The following is a 10626-nucleotide window of genomic DNA, read 5'->3' on the forward strand; positions in this document are numbered from 1 at the left end:
AGAGTGGCACATCCCCGGGGCGGCCTCCCGGCTCGTCCGCGCCTGCATGAGCTCAAGGGGAGGAATGACGGGCTGGAAAGAAAGCGGTGACCTCACGCCGCGGGATGGCGGCTGTGAACGCGGCGCTGGCAGCCGCCCCGCTTGGCCGCCCGCCTGGGCTCCGCTCCCGCACACGCCCGGCTGATGGGCGGTCCTGGCGGCCCGCGTGTGCCTCGTCCTGGGTCCCTCTGAACGGGCCGTGTGGGCCCCCGGGCAGCAGGGGTGTGAGAACCCTCTTCCGTTAGGGGAACCCTATCTATTTCCAGCACAGCAGCTCGGATATCCTATATTTACCGCATGCTGTAGTTCCTGCGGTCTCCCAGGCATCGGCTCTAGGATATCTGACCGAGCCTCGTGTACGCCACCCGAGGGCCGAGCTTCTCGGCTCTTTCGGCCATTCGTCTTTTGTGCGCTACTACTTCTAGAACTCCCCAAACTCAGCAGTCCCTCCTGCTTAGCAAGCTCTCTGTGTTCTTTTCCTCTTCAGCATCCTCTTTCTCCTCAGCATTTTTTATTTCACCTCTTTAGATCTCAGAACCCTTCCTTGCCAGCGGCACTGCTAAGACGGCTGCCCGCATCCCAGCCATTCCCTTCTGCCCCCAGAGATGGAAGAGACTTCCAGCTGAGAGGGTGCAGGAGGTCAAGAGAAGCCGATGGCGGGTGAATTCCCCAAACAAAAAAGTCAGATAACCTCTTAAACACCAAACATGCCAAAGAATCTGTTGCTAATGACCGTGCCAACAAGACTAGGCGGGGGAAACCCGTGCCGGTGACACCAGGTGAGGTGAGCACGCAGAAGCGGCCAATGCCAATGAGACCAGGAGGAGGCGGCTATGCAGACGGCAGCTGGAGCCAGAGGACGGTGCCTAAGAAAGGTCTCCGAGGCTTCTCACGGTTTCCGCGTGGGGTTTGCAGCCAGGGCGATGCCGAAAGTGGGGGGAGCGGTGGCTGCGCGATGCCGGTGCCAGCAGGTGCCGCTGCACTCTCGGTGCCGCTGCGGGCGGCGAGCGGGGCGGGGAGCGGGGCGGGCGATGCCTCCCCCCGCCTCCTCCCTCCATCTCTGCCTCCCTCCCTCCATCCTCTGCCGCTCGCGCCGCCGGGACCATGGGCTGCTGCTGCCGCCTTCTCCTCGCCCTCCTCCTTCTCCTGCCCGCAGGTGAGCGGTGGAGACGCGCGTGGGGGGGGAACACGGCGGGACACCGCGCTGCTCGCCCTCGTGGGGCGAGGGGCGCTCCGAGGCTGTGTGGGAAGTGGCCCTCCTGGCCGCGGGTCCTGGGGGCAGCCGGGATGCGTCCAGCCAGGAGCCGCGCGGGTCCGCGGGTACCCACAGAGGCGCGCTCCGGAGCGTCCCTGGCCCTCGGGAGGTTTTGGGGGCAGCTCGGGGAGCGGTAAAGCGCCTGGCGGAGCTGCGAGTCCCGCGCAGGGACAAATGCGTTGGGCGAAGAAGCGTTTAGCGGGACCGGAGCCGTGCCTGGCTGGGTGAGGTGCGGGAGCACTCAGCCATTCGGGGACCAAACGGCCCGGAGCGGGTCAGCTGTTCCTGGGACGTCTCCAGCCGAGCGTCTCCCACCTGCGGTCGCTGGCAGTGCTGAGGCTGGGGACGCGTTGTTCCCAGTGCGGTATCCCATAGCAGCATTGGTGGGACCCTGTGGAAGACCCCTGGGAAAATTCCTACTCCGTGCCTCTTGGGATGCACAAGAGCACGAATCTTTTGGATGCTTCCCATATGTATATATTATTATTATTATTTTCTCCACTGAAATAGTATTTACAAGAAAAACAAAACCAAACAAAACCCAAAACTCTTCCATCTTTAAAACAAAATAAAACCAACACAACCAACAGTACAGATTATTATTTAAATATGCTCTGAGCTTGTTCTTCAGGAGTTAGTGACAGAGAGAACACAGCTTGGCAAGTACCAAATATTATCAGGCTTTTTCCTGCCCCTCTAATGAGATAACAGCATCTCTCACACTGCGTTTGAGAAAAGGAGGGAGAAGTTTTTGCCATTCAGAAGGCAGGACACCGGACCAAAGCCCTGTCAGAGCCATCTCAGCACCTTTATTCTTCTTCGTTACAGCTCAGGACCAGCAAGACACTAAGCAAAGCTCTGCAGTCACTCTGACCCTGCTGGGGGAACGTGTCCCACAGCTGCTGCTCCCCCATGACAGCACCCATCACAAAAGGTGCATCTCCTCATTGTCACAGGGGGACAGGGACCACCAGAGCCAGAGGATCCCTCCATCCTCATTGCCCCTTAGGCTGCCCACAGAGAGGCAGCTGCTGCTCCCTGGGTTGGAAATATCCCCACAGTGAACGCTCTGAACCAAGACCCCTGTGGGTTTCTCCCCGGGCAGTACCCAGGCAGGCAGAGGGATGCCTGGGACAGCCTCTCCCAAGGGGACAGACACAGGAGAGCAGGTGAGGAACGCAGACAGCATGTTTGTTTCCATTGCGTGTCTGTTTCTTTGAACTACAGAAAGCTTCAGGCTTGGGAGCAATTAGGCTTAACCCATTTAATGACCATGCAGGAAGCCAGCCCAGCTAGCCATTAAGTCAAAGCAACCAAGGGTACATGTGATCTGAGTGCCAGGGATTTTTTTTTTTTCTTTTTCACTGAAAGCTTTGTTATTGCATTTGCATTGGACCCTGTCTTTCTCCTCCCCTCAATGCCCTCCCCAGATGTTGTGGGGCTATCAGCACAACCTAGCTGCGCAGTGGGAGCTGAGGCTGCCCAGCTCCTAGTGTTCTCAGAAAAAGCAGGAATCCAGGCAGAACCCAGCGCTGTCTGCATGTGCTCACATGAGGGAGATCTGCACCACAGCTGCAGGTTGGCAGTGTCAGGCTGGGAAGCAGAAGCACCGTAACCTGACCACAAGCAAGGAGAAGGGACAGCAGAAAAGGAGAAGCAGCAGCAGAACGGCACAGGAAAGCATTGGTCACAGATATGAAGGCTCAACTAACGAGGTTACAGGCAGGAAACCCTTGCCCTATATTTAAGTATATAGTGTTTTACTGTTCCACACAGCAATAAAGCACTGCGTGCTGTAGGAGCAAGGGAGGCAGGGGTCACTCTACCACTTCCTGCTGAGAACTTGCATAGCATGTATCTGTGGGTAAGGAGCCACTGAACTCCTCATCCAGAGCAAGCGTTCTTGGTTCAGAAGGGTCAGCTGCTTCTCCAAACACAATGCATGAATAAACCATCCCAAGCTATGTATTTTCACATAGCACTGCCAGCATTTATAATTTATCACCCCTAAAGCTCTCCATATACTCTCAGCAGCACCAGCAGCTGCAGCCAGCAGCTTTTGTAATAGGCCTCACTCTGCTCATAGCCCCCAGCACTTTATGGTGCATGGGGCTGCAGCAGCATCTGCCTCTGGGGGGATCCTGAGGGCAGATGTTGAGGCTGCCCTTAATTTTTGCTTACAGATCTAGGAGCAAAAAAAATCTGATGCTGTGTCTTACCCATGTGTTTCTATTTGTACGTATCCAGCAGCAGCTGCTGGGATGGGAAGTGGCACCTAGCTTTGCTGCATGAAATAGGTGTGCTCTGGCCAGCCAAGAGAGCTCTCTTGGGTGAACTTATTCATTGCTCTTTGCTGCATTCCCATCTTTCAGAAAAAGGGTGTTTAGGTTAAGTTTGGAAGCTGTTGTAGTCAAGATAAGCGGCTGGGAAGGAAGAGAAAGAAATAGCCATGCTATTCCCCAAAGCAGTACCACTCACCTCCTGATGCAGGCACACAGCAAAATGTGATGGCTGGGGAGCATCCCCCAAGGGTCTGGGTTAATGTGGGGAGAGGGCTGCATTCCCCATGTGGGTTAGTTCAGGTGGACCTTCTGGTGGCTGTATCAGGTGCAGCATGTCAAATGGAAGCTGGTTGAGAGCACCATTTCCACCTCTTGCTGGGTGCTGTTGCTGTAGCACAGCTGTTATGTCTGATTTCATTTTTCTTGGGCTGGAGCTCTCTTGTTTTCACATTGCTTCTCAGCTGGTGTAACAGCCTGTTCTGAGTGCTGATGAGCAATGCACTGCTAATGAGGCTCCCAGCCCAGGCTAGGTATGTGCTGCTAAAGCAGAGCTTAGCTTGTATGAGGGTGAGATATCACCTCTGCTTGCCATGGAGGAACTGGGCCAGCAGCATGCCAACAGGAATCAATCCACACATTCGGTGGTGTTCCCTGGGGTTTCCCAGGTGACTGCACTTAATGCTCTTGAAAATGAAAGCATTTGTATTAGAGGGATTTGGGCTTTTCTCACTCATTTGCCATCCTCTCCAAGAAGACTACCCGTGCCAGTGGCCACTTAGAGCTCACGTGGAGCTGGAACACGGGTGGTGCAGGGTGCTGTGCCAAGCTGCTGCTTGTGCATGGTTACCTGGTGCTCTCCATCCCGTTCTGCTCCCATCCAGATTCCTGCAAGGCGGTTGCTGCTTTAAGGGAATTAGATGGGCAAATTTCTCAGGGTTGAGCTATGCATGGTATCCTTTGATAACTGATGTCCTTCAGTTGCTTTGACAACCCCTGCTTGCCTCTGAAGTCACATGCTCTGAAAGGAAGATTTCTGGTGTTTTTTTAATCCTTTATTCCAGTGCACTCTTCTGGCTACTGCTCACAGTTGCAGCCCAGGTGCTGAGCAAACAAGGGAACCACCACCTCAGCATTTCTTCACCTTTTCAGATGTGCTTAGAGAGGAGCTGGCTTGCTGCGTGCCACCCAGCACCAGGAGGATGGGCTGTCTTTTGTGGGATGGGGTGGCTTATTGGGAAGGACCCGAGATTGCTGGTGGGATCCCTTCAGCTCTCCTGGGCAATGCCTGTGACTTGTGATCTGCTGGGGATGAGTGCCCAGCTGAGGCACATACCCAGACCTGGCTGTGAGGCCAGCTGCACTTGTGCCATGTAGGTATTATCGGAAACTTTCTGATTCATCCCAGCCAGCAGCACTGCCAGCTCTGCAGGATCCCTACCAGTTTGCCCCGGATGTTCAGGCAGACCATGGTGGTGCTGCTGGCCCAAAGGACACACAGACACTGGGTAAACCCCAAAACCAAGCAGGGGTGAGGATGTGTTTTGAATTTCGGGATCCACAGGGACTGAGAGGGAAGCTGTCCCACAGCAGGTCTCCTTGGTGATTAACAGGGGCAGGCGTGCTTCTCCTGCAAGAGAGAGCCCATCCATCCCTGACATTCAGCATGGGATGGCTTTCTTCAAGTGCAAGGGGTAACTCTGCAAACACTACCTCACAGTAGAGCTTTTTTAATACAAATCTGACTGGTGTTCAGAGTGAGGCTTCAGGCAAGCAGCAAGGGGGTCCAGGGAGGCAGTGAGCTGCTCCTCTCCATGAAAGGCCCAGCTCTCTTCACAGAGAGCTAACAGAGTGCTCAGGGTACTACCAGCCCACTGAGGGTCTTGTTGGAGCAGCAACGCATCTTGCAAGAAGCTGTGGTGGCAGCCTTTAACCTGCTGGTCCAGTTGCACCCGGCTGACGTGCCCCAGTAAATATGTGGGAAGCATTACTTCAAAGCAATTAAGTACAGCCCCAGCCCTGATCTCAAGAATCCCAGGGCTGAAGGGATGCTTGCTTCAGGTTGTCAGCACGTCCACATCCTCAGACACCACCTAGCAACTGCTTTCTGCCCTAGTTTGGCCACTACCGGTGCAGAGCTCTTAAAATGGTGGATGCATGTTCTACACCTTCCTTTGCAGAAGCGTATGTGCCTGCTGCTGCGATTCTGTTTTGGAATTAACAATGCCTGCTGACAGGGATGCTGGCTTGTGGTAATGCAGCTTGCTGCGCTGAATCCTCCCAGCTGCCTTGGCAGCTCTTGTTGCTTGGGAAAGGTGTTGCTCAGCACTCCTGATGAATCCAGCTGGGGCCTTTGGGTGCCACCAACTGTGGGCCATGGGAATGGGTGGCCACCTTCTCCCAAGTTATGGCTGGGGGCACCTGGGGTGTGGAGCCAGCTCTCCTGGTGCCACCAACGAGGGGCTTTGGGGAAACTGGCCTTCCGGATGGTAAGGAAAAAATCAGTATTGTCCTGAAATTTTTGTTCTCTGATCTCATGTAGCTCCATGCTAGGATGCTGTGGGGTTATACATAAGCGAGAACATGGGAATAAAAATTCCCCCTGATGTCAGTTGCTGCTGGCACACTCTTTCTCCAGCCTAGCTGTGCCCATGGAGCTGCTAGTGGTGGCTTAGAGCTGAGGTTGGCCCTGTCGAGAACAGAAAAAAGAAGAAAAAAATAGCAGCCACTGGTGGGGACCAGTGGAAAGAATGGGGAAAGAATGACTCATCTTTATGTTAAGAAATGGAGATGAATGAATGAATGCACAAGGAAACAGTGAGGGAAGAAAGAGGCATCCTGTGTCACAGTTCCCAGCTGTATGGTGCTTGCTGCTGCCTGCTCTGAGGGAGTTGGGGACAGGGGTGCCAGCCTGGGATAGGAGCTGAGCCCTGAAGAGAAATAGGCTGGGATATGTGGGATGGGGGTTCCAAGTGCTGAGCTCCTCTAACCCACTCCCTGGAAACGTGAGCAGGAAGAATCCCCTCCTTTCCACCATTTTCTTCTAGATGTCAATTTTGGCTGGCTTTGGGTTTCTAGGAGCTGTGGAAAAGGAAGTCCCCATTACCATTGTTGCGATGGCTACAGAGACCTCATAAAGATTTCCTAGTTACTAATGCTTGTTTTTCTCCCTGCCAGGTCTCGGTGATGACCCCATAGCATCCCTCACCCCCTTTCCAGTGGTGGGGACATCAGCAGGGCCAGGCTCAGGGGGCACATCTGTCCCCACAGCAGCTCCCCACCAGTCTACACCTCTGACAGCTGCGGGACCCACCAGTAATGGAGTGTCCCCCGAGGCGGGTGGCCGCAATGGGAGCACCACGGCCATGCTGTCCCCTGCCTCCACCCCCACAAACACTGTCACTGCAGCAGACAGCCCATCAGTGGCCCCCAGTTCAGTGCCACCAACCTTGGAGACAGTCCTGAGTCCTTGGACAGCACATTCCAGCATGGCGAGAGGCACGACAGATTCGGGGACAAATCCAAGCCCTGTGGGCACACCTGCATCCTTCTCTTCTTCCTCCCCTCACAGCAGCACCCTGCACTCATCCCCTGGGACAGCACTGCTCTCACCACCCATCCCCACCCAGCCACCGGCACTGATGAAGGATGTCCCTTCCCCAGGGATGCTGGCTATGGCATCAAGCCTGGCCATGGAGCCAACATCCCCCTCAGTGACTGTGGCCAGCCCCACCAAGGGCATGGCTGAAGAAGGCAAAAGTACTCCCTCCACTGGTGTCACCATAGAAGAGGTTCCACATGCCTTGAGTGCAGGTGAGCAGCACCCCTCTCTGCACACACACAATATATATGCAACTTTTTTTTCCTGCTCTTATCAGTTACAATTTACTTTTCCAGTTATTTTTTCACTTAATTTCACTTTCACTGTATTTTGAGAGCAAAGATGTGCTCCCTGGAGGAGCCTGTGTCATCTGTAAAGGCAAGGGGTTGTGGATACCCACACTCAAACACTCAGATGTGAATAAAACCCTGAGCTGCAAAGATGACTTAAAATGTTCAAGGAAGAAAGGAAGGAAGCCTCAACCATGAGTTAGGAGTTGGGAAGATGTATGTTTCTTCTCTCCTTTCTGGAGACAGCATGAAGCCAGCTTTGACCTGTCTTCTACAAGCCCAGATGGGTTAAAGGACCAGAAAGTGGAGGTGGCTAGATCCACTTCCTTGCATGGCTTCCAGCCCTGACTTGGCACCTGGTGCTGCCTGATGCTGGCAGAAACACTGAGGAGAAAGCCCAGATTTCGTAGAATGGTTTAGGTTGGAATGTACTTTTAAAGGTCCAACCCCAAGGGCTGGATTTTGCAAGGAAAGCTCAGTTATATCTCTGCTGGGGGCTGCTAGACCCCCCAAAATCTTTTTACCAGAGCACAGACTGAGATGAGTTTAAAGCTCCTGATCAAGAAATAGATAGTAGCTCTGGGGCTTCTAGGTCTGCAGTAGTGGAAAAACCACCATTGTTTTATCCCAAACCCATCTGCCCTGTGTTATGGGAACGGAGCAACACATAAGGATAGTGGGGCCCAGCAGCCTCCAGAAGGGATTTTTTGGGGAGCGTCACAGGGATGCCTGTGCAGGAGATGGACCTGGCACTGGCACCAGGAGCTGAGCACTGCCCTTTCTGGTGCTCCCTGCAGGCAGCATCGTGGCCATAACCGTGACGGTCATCGTGGTGGTCGTGCTGGTCTTTGGGGCGGCGGCGTACCTCAAGATCAGGTAAGGCTGGCCCTCTGCAGGGCCTCGAGTCCCAGTCTTTGGAATCATGTCTCTATTGAAAGCCAGAGCTTTCTCTGTTGCTTTACAGAAGTCTCACTCAAACGCCAGAGATGCTGCTCAGCACGCAGCCATAGCCAGCAGTTATCCCCAGGGCGAGCTGTTGCCTTGCTCCTTGCTGTGCCTGCAGTGATAAGCAGCAGCGTGGCCCAACAAGATCTGGATGAGCAAGTCTCATGTTAATCATCAAATCACAGAACGGCTCAAGCCCATCCTAATTCCAACCTTCCTGTTTACTGTTAGGTGTGCCCCAAAACATGGCATGGGCTCATTCTCCCTGCCAGGGGGTCATGGGGAGGCGATGATCCTTTCCCAGTGCCATTTTGGTGTGTTCTGTAGGCGGCTGGTCAAGGTGGGGTTTGCTGGTGGCAAACTGCCTTCTACAGAAATATCTCAAAAACGACGTCGTGAAGGCCCAGGTGCATTTTTTTTTTCGTTTTACCCTACAGTAAAAGAATTAATAAACCACCAAAGCAGCCAGCATGTTAAAAAAAAACAAAACAATAAAGAGGGCTCCTGTAGCTGTGCACTGGCCAGCTCCTTGCTGCCCACACTGAAAGTGCCACAAGCTCCATGCTGTCCTCCTCATACGCCTAGTGGCAAAGCACAGGGCGTTCTTCCTGTCCCTCTGAAGGACTCATATGGGCTTTGAGAATTTTGATGATATCTTTCTGGCCCTCTATGTGAGTACCCCTGACTCATTTTGCCTTCTGCAGGCTAACATGGCGCCATGTTCCCCACAGGCACTCCTCCTATGGAAGGCTGCTGGACGACCACGACTATGGCTCCTGGGGGAACTACAACAACCCCCTCTACGACGACTCCTAGCGGGAGAAGATCCTTATTTATCAGCGCTTCCCCAGCACACACCTGCTGCTTGTCCTCGCCACGCATGCTGGGCCACAGCCTGGAGGCCAAGCTGCCGCCATGAGCAGCACACCGCAGCAGGCCCAGCAGGAGGCGGCTGGCCGCAGGGCAGGTGCACAGCGCCCACAATAAACCTGAGTGTTGGCGCTTTGTGTGGGAAGCTCTCTGATAACATGGGGTGGGTGCTGCTTCGGAAGTGGAGGGGGACCTGGGGCAGGTCTGCCCCTTTGCTGCTAGCCCAATAAGCCCTAATTCCCTTTGGGAGGGCTGGGGGAGGCAAAGGCAGAAGACGGCAGCCCTGCGTTATCCCCGGAAAGAACACAGAGCGTCCCATTGCTTTACGTGTCCCTCCCTCCAAGATCACCTCCCTGCACTGTCCCACTGCAAAAGCCTATGCCTTCCCTCGCCTGTGGTAGCTCGCCATGGGCAATTACACAACTGCTTACTCTCCTGCTGTTTCCTTTTGTGTGTTTATGCAGAGAAGCATGTCATTTCACTTTTCCTCCTTTCTTTTTTCCTCCAACGCAGCGTGGGAGCCTGCAGGAAAAGCGCCTTTCCCACCTGCACTTCTGCGATAAGGAACACCCCACTGCTGCACCCATAGTTTGCTCTGCAGCACTATTTTTCATCCTTAAAACAGTTGTCCTCTAAAATACACTGAAGCCATTTTTATCCCCAGTTTATGCACACAGTTAATTGCACACATGCACATACCAAAAAGGAAAAAAAGGGGGCTGGGTTGTTTATGGTTGGTTTCATCTTTAAATGCTGCAGTGTATACTACAGGCTTCTACAAGAGCAGGTGGGCTGGCAGCACTGTGTTCAAACCCCTCACTTTTTGGGGACCAGCAACACAAAGCTGTCCATTCAGGGGACAGCTGAGATGGGCAAGACCAGATTTCTCTGCTGGCTCCTTGGCAGAACAAGCCCCACGTATGTGTGCAAGTCTGGAGCTCCAGCCTTCCTCTAGGCATGATGCTTGAGCACCTGGCTGAACACTGGAACAGGGGCTTATTTTGGGAAGAGGGTGGTCACCTCCCACAACAGAGTCTCCACAGCACCTTTGCATCCCCACACTTGTGAGCTCATGGAGAAAACTTCATCAGCTTTCAGGAGCCTTCATCAGGCACCTCAACGTGGAGGCCTCTCACCTGGGCTTGGTGGCAGAGATGCTGCCCTCCAGTGAAGATGAGCTGTGGGTACCAAGCAGCTCCTCATTCTTTTTTAAGGCGGATGGGTTAGAAACAGCAAATAAAGCAGAGAACATCACTAAAGTGCTGCAGAGCCCTGAGGTTTGTCTTTATCTGAGATATCTCATGCACTTGGAGTCCTCTTCACCTGTGCTGAAGGGCACAGCAGATT

The 10626-nt window shown here is 53.8% G+C and overlaps 1 protein-coding gene across 1 annotated transcript; it reads left to right on the forward strand.

The window, feature by feature from the left end:
- Nucleotides 1-1110: 1110 nt before the first annotated feature.
- LOC306946118 (prostate androgen-regulated mucin-like protein 1) lies at nt 1111-9225 on the forward strand (the record flags this gene model as incomplete). Its single annotated transcript, XM_079535068.1, has 4 exons — nt 1111-1195; nt 6751-7386; nt 8262-8340; nt 9141-9225. Exons 1-4 carry the CDS (start codon nt 1144-1146, stop codon nt 9223-9225), a joined length of 852 nt encoding a protein of 283 aa, XP_079391194.1. The 5' UTR covers nt 1111-1143.
- Between the last annotated feature and the right edge of the window lie 1401 nt (nt 9226-10626).

Source organism: Tetrao urogallus, assembly GCF_951394365.1.
Source record: "Tetrao urogallus genome assembly, chromosome: 4".
NCBI classification, from domain to species: domain Eukaryota; kingdom Metazoa; phylum Chordata; class Aves; order Galliformes; family Phasianidae; genus Tetrao; species Tetrao urogallus.